Genomic DNA, 27020 nt, shown 5'->3' on the forward strand with positions numbered 1-27020 from the left:
AATAGGATGTATTTGTGTGTGTGTGTGTGTGTGTGTGTGTGTGTGTGTGTGTGTGTGTGTGTGTGTGTGTGTGTGTGTGCACATGTGTATTTATGTATGTATGTGCATGTGGGCATGTGTATTTGAATACAGACTCAGGGAAGTGCTCACCATTTGCAGAAAATTGTTCAATTTTGGCAACAGTAAGAAAATGTCATTCAGAGACAGTACTGGCCACGATTAGAAGAACCTTAATTAATATTAATATTATTGGATAAATTTAACTGCCAGTCAGGTTTAATGTATTTGTAATTGTTGTATATATTATAAAATACAAAAAGAATACAAAAAATTTTCATAGAGAAAAAAAAAGAAAAAACAAGTTGGGAAATACTATGTGGGGTTTCTTTCTTAGGTTGATTATATGTTTGTGATGTTACTGTAATGGTTCTTAGTACCCTTACTCTTCACAAAAAAAAAAAAGAAAAACCTCAAACATTTCAGTAACATATCTTTGAATTGCACTCCAGCAAATGAGGACAGTATTATTCACACACTCTCACACACACACACACACACACACACACACACACACACACACACACACACACACACACACACACACACACACACACACACACATTCATGCAGCTACATGCCCCTTTAGACACATACACCCAAGTTCACCTCTGTGTTTTCATGGTATTCACTTTTTCCATTCCTACAACAATTAAAATTTTATGCTGCCAAGAACTTCTCTAAATTGCTCGGCAGAATAAGTCAGGAGCTACTGCCATTTCTAGGGGAGCATACATGACTTATTAGCAATAGTTGCTCCCCAAATATCTGCATTCACATGCTGCTCTAATAGTGGGAAACCTCAGCAGTAAGGCCATCTAAGAATCAGAAGGGCTTATAAAAACAGGTAAAATGGCTGTATTTAACCCCCCTCCCTGCAGTAAGCCTTTCTGTATCAGAACTACTAATTTACAGATTCATGAGGTGAAATACAGAAATTATACACGATTTTTAAATGTAACTTCCAGTCTTAAACAATGATATTATTATAGTTGTCTAGTCTCTCTCTGTCTCTCTCTCTCTCTCTATATATATATATATATATCTATATATATATATATATATATATATATATATATATATATATATATACGCAAAACTAAAACAGCCTTCAAACAGAACACTCAATAAAAGCAAACTAACAGTATTATAAGCAGTGAGTACATAAAGGATACCAGAATACATTGAATGAGTGAATTGTCTGAAATGTCAAGTTCCTGGAAAATCACATTTTTAGTACTGAGGCAGTCCAGATTTGGGGTTTACTGGTATTTTTTCAAAGAAAAAAGGAAAATGAATGTCTTTCCATACAATATATGGATTCAATAAATGGAAGAAAAATGACAAGAGAATTAACATTACAATTAATGAATAATTATTCTGTCCTTTAGCATTTTGTTAAAGAATTCCAGTATATGCATCCAACAGTTTTTAGCATTATATGAATTTCACACTGGATGACTCCATTTCATAAACGTTTAAACAATTAAATTAAGTTATTACATCCAGAGACTGTATGCTGAATTTTGGTTCTAAGTAGTTATAACTGTGCTCTTACTTTGTCTTCTTATTCAGAGGACAGCAGTCATGCCTCAAATACAACTGACACTTTAAAGCACTGGAATAAATGTCCCCAGGCAATTCTTGAGAAGACAAAGCCATAAAGACCCTGACAAAACACAGAAATATGTGCCTGTAAAGATGTTTATTAATATCCATTGATCAAGGCATCATTAGAAATTTAAGTTTCCTCTGAAAAGTAAAAGTTTCAACACACTGGCTCAAGAATGCACACAGAGACAAGTTTTCATGCACTTAGGTGAACCAAACCTGTTTACATTAGATAAGGACATGTTTCCACTTTATTTTATTTCATGAGCTTATCAGAAGCATATGCTACTAGTTACACAACTTAAAAAAATTGTTCCTACTAGCACAAGGGGTAGCTAGGTTTTAAGTAAAGACAGATAATAAGTAGTAAAGACGGAGGCGAGAAAGTGAATTATCGGACAAGATGCAAAGAGGACACAACCAGAAACAGAATGGCAAAATCCAGAAATGCACATCCAAAAATAAGTTCTGTTTTCAAGGAAAGTATAATTGTAGGTATGTTAAATTCCTCCTGGGAAAAGTATTTGGCACACTATCTCAGGAACACACACTGATACACAGGTCTTAAACACTTCAGTCAACAAGCCAAATGCTTCAAGATATGAACATGTTTAAGTACTGCTTTTGTCATATCAGTTTAAGAAGCCTTCTGTTATTAATGCCAGAAATAGGAGCCAAATAGAGACTGTAAAAGACAAACCAAAAGACCTAGCCAGAAAGACCCTGGCAAAACATAGAAATGTGTATTTAAAGAAACAGTAGTAAGAGAAGAATTAGGTAATGATGTGTGCTTTCTGTGCAGCTAGCAGTAATGTTATGTTTCTTCTTACTGCAAACTTAGCTGGATAAAGTCTTTTGGGTTTTTAAATGCTTAGACAAATCCTTGACAATTTGCTAGGTATTTCTGATCAAGCAGTGATGCAGCAAGGTATAATCAACAAAAAGTGAAAGACTGAATCATGCATAAAAGATAGCAGAAAATTAACTTACTTCTGATTTCCATTGATCGTTCATGGATTCTACAGCTGGTCTCAGGCAAAGCCAGACAAAGAAGCAGCAGGCAAATTAAACAAATGACAGGTAGTTTCATTCCTTATAGATGGCTTCCAAAGGGTTTATTTGGCCAAAATGAGCAGAAACAGCCCCAACTCTGTGTCCGCAGGATTGTTTTTTGTAGGGTGGGACACACTGTGGAATGTAAAACATATTCACTGCACAGTTACAGCATATCCATTATTTTTTGTAATATTACCTTAAAATATAACTGGGCACTATAACAAATATCTACCATATAGTTTACATCACTTCCTACTGTTCTAGTGACGTGTGCCAGAGCAAAATGTAATAGGCATTGCTAGTTTGTCAGATCGTTAATGTTCTTGTTAACTTAAAAGAGGCTTGCAGGAAACAGAATGGTAAAATCGCAACATAAATACTGTAAATGATATCATTAGAACTGATTTTGATCAAAGGGTTAGAAAAACATATTTGGATCTTTACAGCAAATCCGAATAGCAGCTAAAATTCCTTATAAGATGAAAACAAGTGAATCTTTCATGAATAGCTATGTTTTTTGTAGATCTACACACACACACACACACACACACACACACACACACACACACGCATACATATATTCTGCATTGTTTTACTTCTCATAACTGACTTTAGAATGTGTTTTATTATCTATGCTGCCAGCAAAATTTCTTGATTGTACAAGTGCTGTGTTCTTGAGGGTGTCGATGTGCTATTTTCACTTGTAGAATGAAGTTATCAAACACAATTATTTGTGTAGGTGGTAAGCAATAGTACAACTCATCAAGTTATTTTAATGGCTCAGGCATACCACATTTATGTAGGACCTAGAATGAAAAAAAATAGCAAAGGGCAGTACGGAGGTGAAGCCTCCGCTTCACTACCTGTTAGTACACATTGCTTACTCCTAGTGATGGTTAAAATGTAGCTGGCATAAGTCACACTCACTTTTCTAACTTACAAGTAATTTTGGGAAAAGGTCTTTGGTGTTCAGTGCCAACTCTTTTAACATTCATAATTTTTTTGTTTCCATGCATCTGCTGATCATCTTCCCAGTTGATATAACCTGAGTCCTAGTCATCCCCATTAGCTGATCACATGACCACCAGGCTGGCAGTCATCACATTTTTTTTATCTGTACCCTTATCATCACCTCTGAATACTCCATTAACATTAAGGGATGGGGCAAATAATTGCTGCAGAATGGAGCCTTTCCCCACTTCTGTAAATGGGATAGTCTCTCAGGCAGCCCTGGCATCCCATCTTGAGTAGATGGTTCCTGATAAGTCCACAATTACCATCAGAGGTTCATTAGCAAGAGAAGCACCTATTGACATGCAGATCAACTTTCCCATGGGAGAGGTAAGCAGTCAACATCTCTTCAATCCTCTTATACTCTGGGTATCTCCTCCAGTACTCAGGCTTCTACACAAGCCTGGGTAGGCCATACTACAGTCAGGGCTGTGCTATTCTGTGCCACTTAATCAGCTTTCTTTTCTGAAGATTTTTTTAAGATTCTGTTCTTGAGCTGATTTTGCACTGCAAAATGTGAACTCTATGTAAGATTAAATATCTTAAATCAAAGAAATAATGCTTGTTTTTTTTTTTTGCTTGACAAGATTTTTCTAGCTTTTATGTAAGAGAAATTTGCTTGTTTCAAGTCATTGTGTCCTTAATTATCTTAATACGATTATTTAACTTATTTCTGAGATTTTATTACTGATTCCAAGTAAATAAATGCTTAAAAGTAGAAGTATAAGATTTATAACCATGCCCAAGCATGCATAATTGGTTTGTTGTAGTCAGAATTTCTTATTTCAAGTATCTTTTTCTTTCACCTCTTCATTAATTTATTGCAAACATTCAAATAGCACAACACGTCTTTTAAGAACAGGCTTATCAGTTCAGTCAGCCTTTACTGATGTAAGATATTTGAAAAATAAAGTTTGCCATTTATCTGGTGAACATCAACACAAGCAGAAATAATACATTTTATAGTCGCTTTTCAAGCCACTGAAGGATCACCTTAGAAATATATATGTCTACTTAAAATAAAACATTTGTTGAAAAGTTGTTAAACAGCGCAAGTACACAAATAATATCATAATCTCCACAAATAACAGTGCAGTTTGTGACAGTAAAAGATACAACTGCTTGCAATTCCAATGACATGAAGAACATGCGGTTTGGACAGTGACATCACCAGAACACGCAAACAAAATATTTCCACAATTAGTAACTAAATTTCTTCACTTTTACTGGACCATACCAACTTTGCACATGGTTTTCTTGTTCAAAATATCCTTAGGGCAGCAGGGTGCTGGTGGGGTTATCACTCATGCTCCCACCACTGAGATTCTGGATTCAAATCCCACGTGGGTGGAGTTTCAATGTTCTCCCCCTGTTTGCATGGGTTTATTCTGGGTACTCTGTTTTCCTGGAACATTAATAATACAGTTAGTCAAAATGGTACTGGGATGAACAGCATGTTGAGAATGCTCCTTACCCAACCAACTGGATTGGTAAGCAATGCTTGTACCAATGAAGTTGTATACAATGACACCCAGTTCCTTTTATGGGAAAACAGAATTTTTAATTTATCGTTGCATAATGAAAGTGTTGAAAGGCAAACTACTTTTCCTATTTCCATCATTGACAAAATACGTGAATTTGAAAAGCTGTTGCTAAAATATAAGAAAACCCAATTGGACAATGAATACCTGCAAAAAAATATTGACTGTAACTGTATTCCGAAAAGTCTTAGATCGTGGAGTTATCCCAATGGGGCGGGGACAAACACTAATATAAACTTTCAAGACCGGAAAAACAAACTAGCAAAAACCACCGCTAATTAAAAAGCCAAGAACTCGACTCAGGCCATTCTAAAATGTAAAAAACATGAAAAACAACAAATTTTATTAAGCCACTGTAAAAGCTTTTCGTTAGTACCTTGCACTAACTTCTTCAGACAAGCAAAACATTCCCACCATTACAAGTGAGTTTAAATACCAGCATTGAAACACTTAACCACGCCCCTTGCTCTCCCTTTAGCTCCTTAAAGGTACAGATCACAGCTAACTAAGGTGCATTTGCAATTCTCTATTAACATAATAAAAAATAAAAAATTCATACACCAAGACTGTAATAATAGCAGACTTTAAAACTGAAAGAAAAAAGCCCAATATTTTGATTATTAAACTGTATAAAGTAGATAAATATGTAAAATATATAATAACATAAAAATAAAAATAACAATATTCAACCTACAGCATAAATACTAATAATGGAAGTGCGACGCTTTGCATGTTTGCGAACTACATCTTGGTGGAATGGGAAGACAGGTATATACTCCATAGCCCCTATATACATAATTGCAACATGTACATCAGGTTTCTGGATGACTTGTTTATTTTATGGAAAGGTACAATGATGAGCTGAAACAATTTATAGACTATATTAATAACATGGTTCCGTTTCTCTCCTTTTCCCATACAGGTGATTCACAGAAAATAGTATTTCTTGATGTAGTGGTAAGTAAGAATCTCGTGGAAAGGAAATTTGAGTCAAATATACATCGTAAACCTACTTTTTCAAACACGTATCTTCATTACAGTAGCAATCATCCAGCACATCAAAAAAAGTCTGTAGTAAAAGGCCAGTTTATCAGACTGGCGAGGGTGATATCAGATAATCACAAATTTCAAGAATACAATAAAGTAACACAGATGTTTTTATCTAGAGGATATCCTGTTAAGTTTGTAGCTGAAATATATAATGAAGTAAATAGAAAAAGAGAAAGTGGGGTAATTCAGCCTATATTATTCAAAAGTATGGACACATATATGGATGGTGATAATAAGGCTGAATGGACTGGCAAGGTTTTTATCACTACTTATAGTATGGACACCACATATATAACTAACATGATATTCAAAAATTGGGGGATTATATGTTGTGACCCAGACATTATGGCTAAATTAGGACCTATTCCAAGAGTAGTGTATAAAAAAGACACTACTTTCAAACAAATGTTGGAGAGAGTACCAAATAATTCCCACCAAAAAAAGTGATAGGAAAAAGGGCACATATAAATGTGGAGCATGTAAGCAATGCCAAAACATTTTTGTGGGTGAATCTATTGTCATTCAGAATACCACTTATATGAGCAATCAATTTTATAATTGTATTTCTACCAATTTTTTGTACATAGCTTTATGCAAACAAAGTTCATGCTTTTATGTAGGGAAGACCTCAAGAAGACTTAGGGATCGTATGTATGATCATCAGTGTGCCATCACAAATGCGAAAAATGCTAATGCATATACATAAGCACATTAATAAGAACAATGGACACTGTTTCAAATTTTATGTGGTTGATTCAATAAAGAAAGACTTGCAAGGAAAGATTACAGATGACCATTTAAATTTAAAAGAAACACAATGGCAAATCAAATTGAGGGTGACATTATTTCCAGGGCTAAATGAGAGTTGCTTTATAGCCCCAGTTTTAAAGTTAACACACTATATTTTATAGTAATTTGATGCACTAAGTTATTTTATAATATGTCAATATGTCTTTAAATGTTTAAAGTGATTTGTGACATCACAAGGTTTTAACTGATAAAAGGAAAGCAAATTAGAATTGTTCTAGTTCTGAGGAAGTTCATAATTTATGTAACAAAAGTGCTTAACCTTTTTATACAATGAAGGAATTTTACTTATTACAAACATCTTGTGGTTTGCCTACTTGGAGGTCATTGTTTATGGTTATACGTTTGTCTACAAGAGTCCAGTTTACTCTGGTTTCCTCCCACAGTCCAAAGACACGGAGGTTAGTTGAACTGGCGATGTGGAATTGACCATGTGTATGGTGTGCAAGTGAGTGTTGTAGTCCGTGCTCTGTGATGAGTTGGCACCTTGTGCAGGGTGTACCCTACTCAGTCCCTTTTGCCTCTTGAGATGGGCTGCAGATCACTTTGACCCTGAAATGGGAAAAAGCAGTTTTTGACAGTGTGTGTGTGTGTGTGTGTGTGTGTGTGTGTGTGTGTGTGTGTGTGTAATATCCTCAGTAGCAGTCAGTGTAAATTGAGAGACTTTATATCTGGGAATGAACTATGAGTCATTTGAACTGTTGTAAAATTCTATTACATCCCCAAGATAATATTTGATGTGTACAAAAATGTGGCTGTTATTGCAAATTGTGTAATAAGAGGTAAGATCCACCAGCTTTTCAGCATCTGCAAACTCAGTGGCCTGTGCAAGTTGTGTGGCTTCCACTTGATAAACCATGATCTTTTTCTTTCACTTTTAACTCCTCTACTGTCTCCTGCAAGCCTTAGTGGTGTGTGTATGAGTCATTATTTCAGTGGTGTTACTGTAAGTTTTTGGATACTTTAGCAGATTAAGGCTTTAAAAGTCTACAAATCCCCCAATGTGAATTTCAAGTAACATCTACACCAAGCTCAGTGCTTTAAATCTCCAGTTTGCAGCACACCAAAATAAAGTTGCAAAAGTCTGCAAATCACCCAATGTGAATTTCAGGTAACACCTACACCAAGCTCAGTTCTTTAAATCTCCAGCCTGCAGCACACCGAAATAAAGTAAATGTTTGAAATTAATGTTGTCATTCTCCTGTAACACACACATTCTTGTTAAGGCTCTCTGCACACCACTGGGCACCACCTTTACTATCAACCTTCTTGTTCATCTCTATTTCTCTGCAAATACTGGACCCCCCCCCCTTAAAATTTCCCTCCTTTCTTTTTACCCTGTCTCACTGCTTTGTGTTAACTCTATGATATCTAGTAAACCCTACCTTATACTACGGCTCAATACCTTGCATTTCTCTTCCTTTGACCCTTTCCTTTGCATTTCTGTCATTAAATATTCTATAATAGTCTAAATATTGTACTCTACTCATTTTCAGTGATCGCGGTGGTGGTGCTGTGGTAGCATTGTCACCTCACAGTAAGACGCTGTCCGGTTTGATTCTCAGCTAGAGCGTCTTCTGTGTGGAGATATGCGTGAATGGGCGTACCTTCGTTGAAGGTTGTGCATCAGGGCTGGTAATTCGGCACTTAAAAATCAACTACCAATCATTAGCGGACCGGAGTTCCGCTGTGGCAACCCCTAACCTTGAAAAGCTGAAAGGCACAAACAAACAAACTAATTTTCAGTGAAAGGATTCTGCTGATAGATGCAGTCTGCTTTCACTTTCTGTACATATTCCGGTACCTAGCCTTTTTGGACACATTCCTGTCCTGTACTTTCATTTCTTTACTCACATACTGCCTTGCTACATTAAACACTCTCAGCCAGCGTTTGGTGCCATCTTTCTTTCACTTTTAACTGCTTTACTGTCTCCTGCAAGCCTTAGTGGTGTGTATTATTTCAGTGGTTTACTGTAAGTTTTTGGATACTTTATCAGATTAAGGTAAATTTATCTTTATTTAACATGCAATATTGTATTTTTCATTTTGCTGACATCGGGTTTGCCAATAATACCCCATTGCAGGTATTTGTATTCAGCTGTACTGTAGTGATTTCTAGCTCTACATTTAATGTTTATTTTTATTGCATCTATCTAGGATTATTTGTGAGTTTGCTGTTTTTTGTGTCTGTACAGTAACCTGCCTAGCAGGTAAACCTCAGACAGTATAAACTGTTTTATCAATTCATAAGTTTGGCTTATTAAATGTTGATTTAGCTACATGAATCACTACAGTATGGTGAGATTAATGGTCTATTCTAGTTGTCTGTATTGATTGTAAAGACACTGTAAACTTAACTGGCTGATGGTTAAATTTGTTTCCTTTCTCTGCCTATAGAATGTGTCTAGTCACAACTTTGTTAGCTTATACAGTATTAGCATTTTTAGGAAAGGCATGGTAACAAAACACCTTTTATTCTAGCAACTTTATAAGATTATAAAAGTAATATTTCAAATGTGTCCCTGATTTTGGGCATTTGCCCCCCCCCCATAATTGTTGGCTTTTTCCATATGTCTGAGAGATATGGCTGAGTGTCAAATGCATTTTACAAGGAGCTGAGGGCTTCAGGGGAAGAGAAGTTTAGTGCTACTAGTTTTGCCAAGTCTGTTTACAATGTGCAACTGTTGTTTAGCAAATTATATCACTACTGTTGTGCTAAAGTATTTAAAACCATTAGTAGCACAGCAGGGAGTATACTTGCTTTTAATGCAGAAGTTATGGGTTCTACTCCCACACCATGCAGATTGAGTGATGGTATTGTAAAGCCTTTTTGATTGCTGATTATTTGGTGCATTTTAAGGGGGGAATATGGTTCTGCACTCCTGAGTGTGCCCTCCTTTGTATGAGATACCTATTAACTATGAATTGTCAGTTTGTCAGTCATTCCATATAGCAATATTACCAGCTTACCATTTTTTTTAATGTAACATTGGCAGTTTAAATCTTCAAGGGCAGCAGGCACTGAATTTGTAGATGAAACACTGAAATGTAAAGTTCTTTTCCAGTAGCAACCTCTTACAGTTCTTTTTAATGTAGAATTATTCAGATGACTTTTACTTCTGCAGACATTGTGCTTATTAACTGGTATTGGTGGATTGTAATGATAGATGTTTGTCCTTTTATGTTTGACATTTTCTTTAATGAGTAGTTTTGTCATTAGTGGTTCATACATTTTGTTTCATTGCTTACTGAATGAATGTTCAAAACTACAAATTTAAAACACATTCTAGTAAGTGGTGCTTTATTATACAAGAAATATAATTTAATACAATCAGGAAGGTGATTCAAAGAACACATACATGTATACATGGGCCACAAAATGTGTACAAGGAGCCTATGGTTTAAAAACATCCAAAGGCAAATGGCCAGATGCATTTTATTTGATTGTGAGTTTTAATGCCGTTTCAATGAGTTGCAAGGCAGAGATGTTTACTTGTCATGCTAAGCCTACTGTTATTGTGAGACTGTATTGTTTGTTTAGCAAATGGCTGTCAGTGTTTGTGCTGTTTTATTTCAATATCTGTAATCATTGTAGAAGTAAATAAGACAGCATTATGCAACAGGTTTGAACAGTGTTTATGTTAACTGGGGAGAAATAGCCAAGTAATGAACACTGGAATCACTAGGGCTGCTTTGGAGGGGTAGGGGTTGCCAAAATAGTGGCCGCTCTGGGGTGATGCCAATTGGCAGTAACTGCAGTATATGAACCAATCAAAAGCTGTGTAGCAGAGGTGTAACCCTGGATTAGTTTATGGTCGATTGTGGAGCGTTCCTATAATCCAGAGCACTTGGCTTCTCTTTTATGTTTTAAATGTTTGTGGACTGACAGATATAATCAGACAAATCACCATAAAGGGTTAAAGGGTATGTTTTATTTTGTGAGAGGGAGGAGCGAGGTGTGGAAAACTCAAAGACTGCAACGGGCAGCACAAACTCTAGCTACACCACTGGGCCCACCTAAGTACTAATTAGTAAAGTTGACTGTTAGCAATAAATAACTGCAATAACTCAAGAAATCCAGCTCAACTTTTTGAGTTGATGGGGTAGGTTTTCTACATTTGAAAAGCAAGTACAGAGTTGCTTATTGGGCTGTTCCCATACCACAAATGAGTGGCAATTATTTCTGTTTCAGATGTCAAGGTTGTAAGACGTAGTGTCTTTCCTTGTATTTTGTGGTATGCTCTTGTGAAATGTTTGACTTTAGTGCTTGTGCATACCTGGAGACATTACTGAAAAGGCCGCTTGGGTAAAATGTTTCATTTTAGTGTTTTTACATTTCTTGACACATTATACTTATTTTATTCATTGATGAAAAGTCACCTTAAGAGAAGTTGGATAAAAATTTATTAAAATGGTGGATATTATAATGATGTGCATTACTATAAAACGTCACTTTTAAATGAACTGAAGATTGAAGTTGTTGAAAATAATAAGTTGCTTGATTATTTACTATGTGAGTAAATGTATTTTCAGCTGCTAATATAACCACAGATATGCTACCTAGCCTGTCTAAGGAGGATTTACGTGATCTCTTTCCTGAGTCAGAGCACTTTATCAGAAGGAGAACCATTTGGAGACTTACTCATGGTGAAAGTGAGGCAATCACATTTTTGACAAATTTTCACATGGGACAACATTTAATATAATCATACAGTATGTTCTGTTATCAAATAATAATTTCATGACCATTATACATTTTAAAGACTGTATTTTTTTATGTTTCCAGATTCTTACAGTCAGTGTTCTTTGCTTTATAATTACCATTAAATATATGTTTCTCATATACAGGGCAACTGGGTAGACCAGGAACCTCATCTGGGACCTATGTTTTCAGCCCCTCTCTTAGCCCTCATCCCTCTCCATCCACCCACCATTCTCCAAAGCCAAGAGACCAGCATGGTATCAACAAAATTGTATAGCTTCTCAGCCCACAATATGTGTTATACACAGACACAGAGATGGAGCAGTCGAGAAACATCTTTTTTGAAAAGCAGCATGCTGGACAAGGAGACTACAACCTTTCCAAAGATCTTTGCTGTCGATTAATCAGAAATACAGTGACAAGCATGATTTCCATTAAGAGCACACCTGGAGATGACTTCCAATACCAATGCAGCTGTGAACTCACTGTTATGACAAAGCATCTCATAGAGTACTGCTCAATGCTGTGGGACAAATCTGGTGTTTATATTACATAATCGAACTTTTAAAAGTTCAAACGTTATATGGTCGACATCATATGATCGAACTTTTAAAAGTTTGAAAATGTAACGAAAAAAATAAACCAAAGAAAAAGCCTACCTGAACGGTTTAAGCAGAGTGGCAAGATCACCTGCACTCCCCCCCCACACTCCCCGCTCTTTAAATATAACAAGTCCGAGATTGCACTAGAGTACAGAAAAGGGAAATCTTCCCATTCTGCACTATAAGATCTCCATTGAAACATTTGAATTTTTAAAAGTTCGATCATATGGTGTCGACCATATGATGTTCAAACTTTTAAGAGTTCAATAACGTGATATAGACCCCAAATCTGCCCCCAGTGGAGCTCAGTGGGTATGTCAATAGTCTGCTATTCACATTTCCAAATGCAGCACTATATACTTTCCCGCTAAACTGTAAACATCTGAAACAGGTGTTAGAAGGTGCTTTATGTGTAAATCAGGCAACATGTGTCTGTATCTATTAATTTCTGGATTTGATTTTATTAAATGAGATTCATAACACTGACAATTTTGTTTGTCTTTTTCTTGTTATGAATCAGTGAAGAAGCAGCTGTTGAAAAGGGTTCAGAATATAATGACCCCCAAAAAAAGAAGCAGGGAGTGACCCCTTCAAGAAAGAGACCACAATGCCTTAGCTTTCAAAACAGCCAGGACATGTCCACTGAGATTGATGACTCTACAATCTCTGTGATAGAGACGTCACCACAATGTATCACCCCAGAGCATAACCAGTTGGATAGCAAGAACACAAACTGAAATATAGTGTTTTTGTATAAATGCAACTTTTACAAAGAAAACATTATATTTCACAGTATGTGTTAATTGCAATTATGGATAGTCTAAAGATAAACAGGCAAGACATTATAAAACTCTACAGGAGATTACAAAAGCAAGGTCAGACCCAACAAGAAGGATGTTTTACAGGTCCTGCACCTTGAATTCTTGGCAAGATGTGTCTTCACTGACTCTGATGTAACTAAGCAGCAGGACAAGCCTATCAAGATTCTTCAAGCACATCTATGCTTCAGGGAACTGGATCGTGTAAGCAAATGTGTTCATTTTAAGTAGACATATGTGTTACCAAATTCTAAATGAGATATGGTGTAGCAATATCAGCTGAGTCGCAATAATGAATGCAGAATGAAAGATACAAAATGTATTATTTATTTATTTTACATTTGTTTACCAGGCAAGCCCAACTGGGCATGGATCCCATTTTCAGCAGAGGCCTGGGGAGAAAAGCTCCACAAAGATTAGTACAGCAGATACAGTAAATGTAATACACGTTACAGTTTCAAAGCCAAGAAAGGAGCAAAAAGTAAATATACGATAAGGAGCTCAGTGTGTTACAATAAGTAATACAGCTGAAAGGACATTTTGTTCAGTCATTTGGTTACATTCATCAGTGGCTAGTACAGTAAACACACATTGATTAAGAGTATAGAAAGAAGTTGTTGCAAGCTTTCATACAAGGTTAAGGTATGCTGTGATCTAATTAAATGAAGCTACCCAGGGTCAGAACAATTACATAACCAAGAACTATGTAGATGGGACCGGAGGAGTTTTTTAAAATTATTTTTGTTTTCAGTGGTCCTAATATCTATGGGGATGATATTCCATGCTTTTGCAACAGAAATGGCAAACAAGGAGTCCCCAGACCTATTGTTACTCTATTATTTTTGAATACCCACAAAAATATTAAAACTTTTGATCTTTTCTGTCTAATCCTTACTTACCCTGCTATAACTTTTATATATGTTTGATATTGCACACTCTCATTCTCTGGCTCTGTGTGTATGTTGGCTTATGGATGAGCTCCAATGGATCCTTGATTGAGGGAACTCCCATTTAACTGATCTGCAGACCTGTTGGGGGACCTCTTAAGAAAAGGGACAGTTTTATGCAGTATTCAGAAAGCTCATGAACCCATCATTGCTGGACAAAGGTAATTATTAGTTCTGATTTGCTTCCATGTTTTTGTTTGTTTCTGTGAACTTGGGCTTATACAATCATACTACAGATAACATTCTGAGTATGGATAATAAGTCCCTACTACTATAGGGTTGTGAAAAGTATGGAAAATATCGATTTGATCATGTATTTCAATTCAATTTTTCATGGTATCTACTCTACAACATGCACTTTCAGTCTTGACTATTGAGAGTGGCTACCACCACCCAATAACTACCTCAAACCTCAAATTTTAAAATTTCCTGTATTATGACATCATAACCTCCTAAGTGTATACAAAAAAATCTGAACTACCCTGTGATTTTTGAAAACAACTGGCCACAGTAAAGCAGATGTCTGTTTTTGTTTTTAACAATGAAGCACTCAATTACCTTGATAAAAGCTTTACCAGACATGTTCCCATCACCTTTGGCTCCAACCAAGAAGTTACATGCAAGTGAGTCTATGCTTCACATCCTCGAGGTAAGAACTTTGTGAATTATTGATAATTTTATATATTACTTCAGCACAAATTACAATGAATTGCTTTTGTGGTCATAATCTTTTTTTTATTTTTTCCCTTCTTTTGGTCAGTGTAAAGATGACCCCAACACCTTCTTCAAACACGGCCATTCTTCAGCCCTGTTGTGATTGTCTGTGAAATCAACTTCTTACTGGCCATTGGAACCATGCCTTTGATGACCTTCCCAAAGGACATTTATGAAAGTGTGATGTATCTCATGGCATGTTATTACACCTTTCACCTTACATATCCTAAGTACATTGTGACACTTCTCTCTGTGCTGCAGACTGAAGTACTGTCAGATGGCATCCATGACCATGATATGACCTCTTCATATAGAAAAGCTATGGCTGGGTGGAAAAAGTCCATTGCTGAGTAGAAATGCACAGAACCTTTTTCTTTTCATTCCTGGCCATGATTATCTCCCTCGTGGTGCAAAACATAAACTTCCAATTTGATTTCATCTTTAATTGTTTGGCAGGGTGTTGGTTTAGTTTGCTGGTTGTCTATTCATAAGGTCACTACATTTGATATATTGCATCTTTATTTATTTATTAATTATTTTACAGTTTTTGAGCGGGTTAGTCCGACGGAACTGATAGCCCATCTTCAGCGGAGGCCTGGGGAACAAAGCTCCACATGTTAATACTACAGGTAATGAGAGTAATAGAAGCATTTATAATATATACATACTTCTAAAATTAAACTGTCAATAAAAACAAATAAAAGCAGTATTACAGAGTTCAGAATGTGATTGGCATAAGTATTGTGTAGATGATGCATCGTTTAGAGACATCTTAGCTAAGGAAGATACCGTAAGGGACCTGGGGACCCAAGTTGATAGCAATCTCTCCTTTGAAAACCAAATTGCCAAAGTGGTTAGAAAGACCTTCTACATAGCCCACCTCATCACGAAGGGTTTCACATCTAGATCAAGAGAGGTAATCGTGCCCCTTTATTCATCCCTCATCATGCCCATCATAGAATACAATGCCCCTTTTGGGATGTACCTTACCCGACACCTGCAACAATTAGAAAGACCCCAAAAGTATCTCACCAAGAGGATCAAGGGTCTCAAACAGATGCCATATGCTGCTTGGTTAAAAAAACTCCAGCTCTACTCAGTTGCATACCGCCTACTTCGAGGCGATCTATGCCTGACATACAAAGCTATGTCAAATCCAGAATTAATGGACATGCTCCACCTCAGTAAATCTAAATCCTTAGAGCCACACTGAGGGACTTGAACCTCAGCACAGAAATAAATAGAAATTGCTGGAGGGACAGGTTCATAACCCAGAGGCTCCCTTCACTCTGGAATAGAATTCCAGTTCATGTGAGGCAGAGCACCTCACTGAATCTCTTCAAGAAGAATCTCGATAGGTGGATGGGGGATTGTAGGTTTGTCCCAGGGATTACTCCCATGTCACTATTAGACAGAGGCACAGTAAACTAAACCTTAAAAAGGGCACAGTATACTCAAATCAAGGGGTGGCGTAAGCCATACAGAATCGGGCTAGGCTTATAATTGCCTCAGGGCAGATAGCCTAGTATGAACCTATGAACCTATGTAAGTGAGGGTAACAGAAGTGATATGAGAGTAAGTATATGGTTAGACTGAGTGAAGAGCGAAGAGTGCAAAATACATAGATAAGGTGGCTATAGAGGTAACAGATATACAGAAATTAAACACTGGATAGAGGCAGGCAAGCGTGCTGCCCTAGGATAGGAAGACAGATTAGGGACGCTGAGTACAGTGGAAGGACCATCGACGTTTCAGGTATTCTTTTGTGGCTGATTTAAATTCTTTAACTTTGTTGAGATTCCTAATTTCCAGTGGTAAATTTTTCCAAGATATGTCTGGATTGCAATGTAGAGGTTGCAGCCAATTTTATTCTTAGGTTTATTGATTTGTAGTTGGTCTTGGCCAGAGCTTCTGAGAGTCCTAGAAGGAATGCAGATGGAGATTAAGGGAGATAGGTTGGGACAGTTTGATGGTTAATATAATATGGAATAGATAATCAGAAGCTGGGAGAGGAGAAGCTGATGGGGAAATTCTAGCCAGTTTAAGTTTTTTTTTAGTGAGAGACAGTGATGTGATTTATAATTTTGGTTTGCTGCAAATCTGGCTACTTTGTTATAGGTAGATTCTAACTTAGTTAGGAGTAATGAGTTGAGGTTTGTGAGGCTCTTTTGAGCTGTACAGTAGGCTTGGTAATAGATAAGCATGGGAGATGGATATTTTTGCTTTATTGGTGAGGAACTTCTTGTTTCTGTATAAGAGGCCAAGGTTTTGGTGTGTTTTCCTAACGCAATTGTTTATATGTAGGTTGTCGATTATGACACCTAGACATTTAGTGGAATGTTAAACAATGATAGGTATGCTGTCAACAGAAAGTATGGAGAATGTGGATTTTAGGTTGTTTAGGTTTTTAGGAAGAAAAAGTAAGAGTTTGTTTTTCTTAGGATTCAGTATTAGCTGGTTATTGGAGAGCCAGGTTTCAAGTGAGTTAAAGGAAGACTGAGTAAGTGAAATATGATCCGTGGGAGTGTCTGCAATAGAGATAACTGTATAGTCATCAGCACGTTGGATCAGTGATGACATATGCTGATATTCTCATTATCACAGTGAGCAATGGCCTTGTTTTTGCATGTTCTGCCATACATCCCTCTTGATGAAGAAATATTTAAGCAGTCAGTCAATTTGTAGTATAATATACTTGTGTCTGTAAATTCCAGGGTATTTTGTTTCATTTTAAGATATTTGAACCAGCACTGAATGTTAAATTCAAGCAAAATTTCCTACAATTTTAGACTAAAAGGCTTATCTTTTGCTTTGCATCTAAAAAAAATAATTGGTTTTAGTCTGGTTGCAATGGTTTTATGATATAATTCTTAAAAATGTTTCAAGACAATGGCTAGCATTCCTAAGTTAAAGCAAACATTCCTACATATTCAGAAAATAAATCTTAATTTGTTTTCTTTGTATTAAACAAATTTATGGTTTTAAGTATGAATACACTACTTTTAAGATACCCATAGGGGGTTTGGATGCTAGAAATATTTACTTGTCTTAGCAAGTGAAATTTTCCTGTTCTATTGGCAGATAATTTTGCTTAAAGTAATATTTACATCATTTTCTATTTTTTACTTGTTTTTGAGAGCTAAGCTTTTACAGTGTGACTGTTATAGCTTTACATTTTTGCCATGCACCATAAATGAAACAACTGTTGACATGGACCACCAAAAAAACAAGAATTAAGATATTTTCTTAACAGAAGAGAGAACAAACATTTGGTAATACTAAATTATTCATTACCTGTTTACTAGATGACAGTATGGTTCTCTGAAGCGTGTTCATTCAAGAACAAGACAGGAGTGGCAAATGTGTATGCAAAGTGTCAAAAAGTTTGATAGCCAAAAGTTCTACCTCTTGAAAGGTATGTCTCATAATACCTTCCAGTCTGAAACACTCACCTCTGAATTTCTGTTGCAAAAATCTGTCCCTGGATTGGCTACTCAGGAAGCTCCACCCCAGATGTTCCACCATTTTGCATTCCCACTTATGCTGTTTCATAATTGTTCACCAGGCTTTTTATTTTTTCTGTGGTCTCCCACAATATTTCCACTACTGGCCTGTAAATCCATTTGGGACATTAAGCCTGCTGAATTAATGGCACTCATAAAATTATATTATGGCATTTTAATGCAAGTTATTGTTCTGCTCAAAATTTTACTGACAACTCCCTCCATATCCTCCTTTTACCTGTACTGTAACTCCCTCTCTCTCCCCCTTTTGTCATACTTCTTCAACCTCAACTACCCTTGTCTACTATTTCTCAACTACCTCACCCCTATACCTCTTGTAAAACATATTGCTTTCCGTTGGAAACAGCAACAATACGAGTGTCTGCATACCTTGTCGAATTTGAAATGTAGTTCTCCATCATTTTAAACTACTGTAAATTATTGCCTTTCATATGTTAGTGTCACTCTATCTGTTACTTTTGTTGTACTTTGGAGCTTTTCTCTCCCCCCCGGCTTCAGCTGAAGATGAGTCCTGTACTCAGTCTGACTTCCCCAGTAAACAAAAGCAATAAATAAATAAATAAATAAATAGAAATTAATGGATGTCTATCAGATAAACTGACATTCCATAATATTTGCAGGATTGCACATACCAGTCACAGAGTTACAGGAGGTAAAATTATTTTAAAAATACTAAACTGTTTAAAAATGCAGTGAGTAGAAATGCATGTATAACAGTGGTTTTACACAACCTTATACCACTAAAACCAATGCAAAGTCTTAACTGAACTGATAACAAACTAAAGACAAAAATCAGACCACACCAGTGGTAAAATCGGCGTAGCACTTTAATAAACGTACTTCACAACAAAAATAATTTTTTTTTGTGAAGTACGGCTACGCCGATTTTACCACTGGTTGGTACGTTTTTTATTTTTAGTTTGTTACACAGCCTCATCACTGTGTGAATTGTTTATGTGGTAAATGAAAAATATGCTGCATGCAGGATATAAACAATATAATGTCCTTTATTACAGTGTAGTTGTCCACTATCCAGAGTGGAAAAACTCTTAACTGTATAACAAAATAAGGCAGCTGTCTAACTTCAGATAGATTCAGAGAGCTTGTGCCAGATGACTCCAAAAAAAAACAAAAAAAAAAAAACAACAGCTAACAGGATCCGCGTATTTAAGCAAAAGGCAGCTCATTCTTCTATGAATGACAAAATGCGCCAGTTGTTAACATCAAACATAGTGAATTTATCTCATTTATACATTCCTATATACAGCCAGGCACTTAAATGAGGTTTAAATAACTGATTGCTTTTTTCTGATCAAAGAATGATAATAAGCAATATGCAGTCTGTGTAATTCTATTATATATATACAACAGCCACAGTGTGTGTGTGTGTGTGTGTGTGTGTGTGTGTGTGTGTGTGTGTGTGTGTCACAGAGTTACAGGAGGTAAAATTATTTCAAAAACAACAAACTGTTTAAAAAAATGCAGGAGTAGGAAATGCATGGCAATAAAGTGGTTTTACAATAACCTTATACCCACAAAACCAATGCAAAGCCTTAACTGAACTGATAACAAACTAAAAAAAAAAGTTGGACCTCACCAGTGGTAAAATTGGCATAGCACTTTAATAAACGTACTTCACAAAAAAAATATTTTTTTTGGGAAGTACGCTACTGCATTTTCACAGGCCCCACCACTGGTTTGGAACGCTTTTTATTTTTTAGTTTGTTACATTACAATTCATCAATTGTGTAACGAAGATCTGTTTCATGTTGTAAATGTAAGAAAAATAAATATGCTTGCATGCAGGATATAAAACAATATAATGTCCCTTTTATCCATAGTGTAAAGTGTCCAACTATCCAGAGTGGAAAACTCGCCTTTAACTGTATAACGAAAATAAGGCAGCTGTCTAACTTCAGATAGACTTCAGAGCTGTGTGTAAATAATAGCCGCTGCATAGTAATGCCAGATGACTCAAAAAAAAAAACAAAAAAAAACAACAGCTAACAGGATCAGCGTAGTGATTTAAGCAAAAGGCAGCTCCATTCTTATATGAATGACGAAAATGTGCCAGTTATTTAACATCAGAACACGCTAGTGAATTTATCTCATTTATACATTTCCTATATATACTCAGACCTAGGTGCACTTAAATGCGGGTTTTGAAATAACTGATTACGTTTTTCTGACTCTCAAAGAATGATAATAAGCAATATGCAGTCTGTGTAATTCTATTATATATATACAACAGCCACAGTGTGTGTGTGTGTGTGTGTGTGTGTGTGTGTGTGTGTGTGTGTGTGTGTGTGTGTGTGTGTGTGTGTGTGTGTGTGTGTGTGTGTGTGTGTGTGTCTTGCTGTATGCATACATAATGTATATGCAAGGATGTGTGTGCGTATATGTGTATATGCATGTGGGCATGTATCTGTGGTGTTCAAAGACATCAAACTACAAATGTCAGCTGCCATACCTTGTAAGATCAAATGTAACACACAAGATTGGCTGTAAAGGTGCTGGAGAGAGGCCATTTATTTATTTACTTTTTATTTAAGTTTGTTTAGTGGGGTAGATTTCTAACCGAAATAAACGTTTGCAGGCTCAGCCCGGAGTACAAAATGAGTACAGAGCAAAATAACTGTCATTCCAAAATATAGATTGATAAATTGTTGGCATATTGGGAAAGCAGTGAAGAAATAAAAATATTAAAAGTACATAGCTAGTTAGTGACTAAAAACTAAATCAAACTAAAGAAAATAAGAAAGAAAAAAAACATTCCTTGCATATTTATTTTAATATATGCAAATATACAAGTTGCTTTGGTTCACAGAAGAAGATATTGGCATGAAAGAAAAATACAATTTCAGATGGAGCACAGAGGGATGTGGAGCTTAAGTAATAGGGCCAAGGAGGTGGTGGAGCTTAGATAATATGACCATAGGTATTGCATTTTCACTGCCCTTGGTTATATAAGGATTTTAACTGTGGTCTGAATTTGGAGTAGCTGTGAATTTCCTTAAGGTATGGTGGGAGAGATTGCCCAAGGTTAGGGACAAGAATGGAGACAGTATGATCAATGCAGTCAAATTTTATTCTGGGGGTTAGAGTTACTGGCCTGAGTGGGACTGGTATTTCAGCTGATAGCTGTAGGTTATTGGAATATTTTGGTGGTGAGAAGGGTTAAGGTATCCTTTTATAATAGTCTGAATAGTAAAGAACCAAGCAGCAGGTCGGCTCTTTGCTAAATGGGCATCTAATTTAGCTCGTTTTTTGAGAGACATGCTATGATGTTCATACATGGGGAGAGGGTGATGAAGAGAAGAAATCACTGAATGAAGCAACATGTAGTAGGCTTATACGTATTTCAGTAAGGTGTGACTATAGTTTATTGTGGCTGATAAGATCAAATGTTGAGATATGATCAGTGACGATAACCCTTGTGAGGTTGCCTTTGTCTGTGATGGTCCAGAACTCACACTAATGAGTTTTCGAATTTAAATGCTGAGCATGCATTCTACTTGTTTTCCTTTTTGAAATAGTCATTCGGTACCTCTGCTTTTTTCCAGTCTTCTGTGATCACTTTCTAATCTTTGCTTATCCTGGCCAGATCTATCTTTTCTTTCTCCTTTCTGCTACGCATATGAAAAGGCCCCTGTCTTGATCCTGTCTGCTAACTCCTTTTCCTGTCTTTACCATCTTGGTTGCCTTCCTGGAATCTTCCCTGTACTGTGCATTGTCCCCCTCATGAATTCATCTCTCCTGCCTGTTTTTTGGCCCCATGTTTGTTGTACATTCACATTTCTCAGTAGCACACCAGCCTTCTTCACATTTTGTTTTTTGCCTCCTTTTCACATACTTGCTTATACTCTACTCCTGACTCATTCCCATAATCCTGAGTACTCCATCCCTAACTCATTTCCATAATTCCAAGTACTCCATCCCTGGCCCATTCCCATAATCCTGAGTACTCTATCCCTGACTCTTTCCCATAGCTTAATGAGTAATGCTACTGACTTCACAAAGACAAGTATATTCCCCCTTGCACCTTCTTACAAAGTTTCCAGGGAGGATAAAAAATACAACCAAGTGGGATTGTGTCAATTGATCAAGTGCCAGTCAGGAGGAGGAATATGGGTGAAACAATTTTGGCTGAAAGTGAAGTTTTCTTTTTTCTCCAATGCTGTGTGACCTCAGGGTCGGTATATTTAAGTTTGGGCAGGGAGTCCAGTCACATGTGGCTACAGGGAATTTGGCCCCTACAAAAATAGCTTTCTTCTGAAGTTCACCAAAAGTTGCCTCAGGCTTTTTTTTTTCTTGAATCAATTGGCACCGGAATAAAGAATTGTTCAATGACCAACATGAATCCAACTGAGTACACATATATAAATACAAGTTACTATCATTATGCAGTTAAAAATGAACCAATAAAACACACCACACTAATATACTTAATAAGAAACTTACTTTACAGTTGCAGTCTCGGTTTAAACCATATGGTAATAATGTAGTACGTTTTAAAATATATATACTTTCTTTATATTGCAATAATACTTCTCATAAACATTGATTTGATCTTTTTATAAAATAGAAACCTGCAAACATTTTACTTTCCTTCATGATTCTGTTGAAAATGTGATACAAGTTGACTAAAAGGGACATGGTTCTTAATATTTCTGACCTGTATGTTTGATTGTATTTCTTTATCTTCCATGGTGGGTTTCTGTCGACAGCACTACTGTTTATTAATGTTTTGTTTCAGTAGTTTACATCATTCTGATATCTTGTTTAATCTCTCAGTTTGCTCCCAGGATGCTAACTTACAGTTCATCTCCACAGCACGACATAAATCCACTCTTTTAAAACCCATGCCAATGTCTTTGACTTCGTATTCATATAATCCCTCTTCACTTTAAACCACAGCATGGTATGATTAAGCAGCCATCAGAAATCATCTCCTTTGCTTGTTGGCCACCCTGAAATAGTTAATTTCATATCCAGAACACTATAATGTCAGGTATAGTCCTGTACCAGTGGGTTAGACCAATCATGGTTCAATAGCAGAATCAACTCCCACTCCATGGAACTTGGAATCTTCTAGTCTGCTGTTGGTGCATTCAGATCCCCCATAAGTATTACTCTCTTCATCCTGCCCTGCTCATTTATTTTCTAACTCCTTCTTTGATGTGGATGGGAGTGATATGCTACATCAGTCCACTAACTCTATACCTTAACTGCTGGGGCAATTAATGTTCTGCCCATGCCTGCATCTCTGACCTATTCTTGGTTTGATGTTTTTCCTCCTTTCTGACCTTAGATTGGATGACTTTCTTTACAGGTTCATAGGTTCAGAGGGGGTTACTAGGTGTGCAGTCCAATAGACTATTGAAGGGCCCAGCCCAATTTCTCAGTTGTTTTAAAGCACTGTCTGGATAAGTTATTTAATCAAGGTAACACAGTAGGTAAATAAAGGCTGAGGGAATCAAACCATGGATGACAGGAAGCAGCTAGTGAAAACTCATAACTTTAATGTTCTGCGCTAATTGCCAAATGGAGTTCACCAACAATCTCTCCCTTCTCTGTCACTCCCCAACAACCTGGACTTCCATGTTGCTGGACTATATTTCTGTGATACCTGCAATGTCCAAGCTCCACTTCTTCTCACTTAGGCTCCTTGTAGAGTAGGACTACCCAGCCACTCTCTGAGATGCCCTTGTTTGTTCCTCTATGTCCTTGTTGTGTTTTTAGCTTCTGTTTGCTTTCTGAATACCTCCCCCATCTTTTGCTTCTGTGACACTTCTTTCCCACTTCTGTCTTAAATGTACAGTCATTGAGATGCACATTTCAAACCCAGCACTAAGCATCACTGTCCCTTCTGGGTTAAGATGGAGTCTGCTAATGAGATAGAGCAAATCTGTCTTGTAGGTCACCCCATCCTCTAACCAGTCCTAAGTATTTTTCCTTGTCCACTGTTATAGCCAGTCATTTTATCTCTAACCCCCTTTTTCATCAGAATGCTGGCTGTTAAAACAGATAATATGAATGCTACCTCCAAACACCACCCGGGCTACATCCTTGGCCCTGCTTGTTGCTGTCTCACATATGTCCTTTGACAGATGATATATACCATCATGCACCACAACAGGCACCCTTCTCTCCCTGTTGGTTAACTCTTTAGTTACCTCCTCCCATATTTTACTGAATCAATGCCCCAAAACAGACTTTACAGTAATCTGGTCTGTCCATTCTTAGTTATCAAGATATTTTATTCCCTTTGTGAGTGAGTCTTCAGTTGTAAAATTTTATTCTCTGCCCACTCCACACTGGCTGTCATCTTCTTCACTTCCTGCCCTGTGTTGTTTCCTGTCCTATTTTCCCCACATTAGCTTTCATCTCCTTCATTTCCTGCCCTAAGCTTCTGCCCCTCTTATCTGCCCCTGTACTAATTTCATCTTCATTTCCTGCCCTCTGCTACTGCCTCTTCTATCTGCCCCTGTACAGACTTTCATCTACACTAACTCCCCTAGGCTTCAGCACCTCTTATCTGCCCCTGCACTGACTTTTTTCTTCAATTCCTGCCCTGTGCTGCTGCCTCTCCTATCTGCCCCTGTACTGGCATTCATCTTCAGTTCCTGCCCTGTGCTGCTGCTTCTAATATCTGCCCCTGTACTGGCTTTCGTCTTCACTTCCTGCCCTGTGCCACTGCTGCTTCTCCTATCTGCCCCACACTGGCTTTCACCTCCTTCAGTTCCTTCCCTATGTGGCTGCCCTTCTTAGCTGGCCTACACTCTAAGAGAAATGGCTGACAGAATGCAAAGGAAAAACAAAAATCTACTAAGTCCATTCTGTACAGAGGAAGCATCGGAGCCCAAAATCTTCAGAACAGGAGATTTATTCAAATGAAACCAGACAAAAAAATCATACGAATAGTTTAATAATTAAGCACTTTCATCCCTAAGATACATGGGAGTTCATCAGAACTAAACCAACTTACATCAGTTCCTTTTTATAGTCATTTGAATTTGCTGTTAATTGCTGAACTATAAGTGTAAGATTGGAACAATTAACAGTTTATTCAAGAATCATTGTAGCTAACAATAATAAATGTAAACCAAAGTCCTAAAACATTAATAAAAAATAAGTATCCTGAAATATAAAACACATTAGAAAAATTATAGCACAGTGTCATAATTTGTCTTAAATTATGTCCTTTATACATACATAGCTATGATTATGAAACAGTGGCATGTGGAGAACATGAACATACACTGCATCTATAAAAGTAGACAGTTTACACTGTCCTGCTATTTGCTGCAATGCATGGATTAACACCTACAATAACAACCATGTTGTATTGCTATGACAACACGTGTTAACATGCAAATGTGGTAACTAGAATGATACTGTAAAAGTATGGTAGGTACTGCGCATGACTATGAGTGTACATATAGTAATAACATCATGGCAAGTACCATGCAAGGTTATGAGTATATTTATATATATATATATATATATATATATATATATATATATATATAGTAATAACAGCACGGCAGATACTGTGCACGGTTATGAGTGTATATATAGTAATAACATCATGCAGGTACCATGCAGGGTTATGAATGTACATATAGTAATAACAGCACAGCAGGTACCGTGGACGGTTATGAGTGTACATATACTAATAACAGCATAGCAGGTACCATATACGGTTATGACTGTACATATAGTAATAACATCATGCAGGTACCATGCAGGGTTATGAATGTACATATAGCAATAACAGCACAGCAGGTACCGGGCATGGTTATGAGTGTACATATAGTAATAACAGCACAGCAGGTACCGTACACGGTTATGAGTGTACATATAGTAATAACAGCAGGTACCGTGCATGGTTGTGAGTGTACATATAGTAATAACAGCATGGCAGGTACCGTGCACGGTTATGAGTGTACATACTGTAATAGCACAGCAGGTACCGTGCACGATTATAATTATACATATAGTAATAACAGCACGGCAGGTACCGTGCACGGTTATGAGTTTACGTATAGTAATAACAGCATGGCAGGTACAGTGTATGGTTATGAGTGTACATATAGTAATAACATCATGGCAGGTGCTGTGCTCGGTTTTGAGTGTACACATAGTAATAACATCATGGCAGGTCCCATGCATGGTTATGAGTGTACATATAGTAATAACATCATGGCAGGTCCCATGCACGGTTGTGAGTGTACATATAGTAATAACATCATGGCATGTACTATGCACGGCTGTGAGTGTACATATAGTAAAAACAGCATGGCAGGTACAGTGAATGATTATGAGTGTACATATAGTAATAACAGCATGACAGCATGGCAGGTACCGTGCATGGTTATGAATATATATATATATATATATATATATATATATATATATATATATATATATATATATATATGTTAATAACAGCACGGCAGGTGCCGTACACAGTTATGAGTGTACATATAGTAATAACATCACAGCAGGTACCATGCACGGTTATGAGTGTACATATAGTAATAACACCATGGCAGGTACGTTGCACTTTTATGAGTG

At 36.8% G+C, this 27020-nt stretch overlaps 1 protein-coding gene across 1 annotated transcript in view; it reads right to left on the reverse strand.

The window, feature by feature from the left end:
• PRLH (prolactin releasing hormone) overlaps window positions 1-27020 on the reverse strand; it is a 264296-nt gene that overhangs the window by 104063 nt on the left and 133213 nt on the right. The window contains exon 2 of the mRNA XM_044060730.1: window positions 2659-2856. Within this exon, the coding sequence (XP_043916665.1) occupies window positions 2659-2758 (100 nt within the window). The 5' untranslated portion in view covers window positions 2759-2856. The remainder of the gene's footprint in view (window positions 1-2658; window positions 2857-27020) is intronic.

This window comes from Protopterus annectens, chromosome 2.part0, assembly GCF_019279795.1.
Source record: "Protopterus annectens isolate FY-2018-M chromosome 2.part0, PAN1.0, whole genome shotgun sequence".
Classification (NCBI taxonomy): domain Eukaryota; kingdom Metazoa; phylum Chordata; order Ceratodontiformes; family Protopteridae; genus Protopterus; species Protopterus annectens.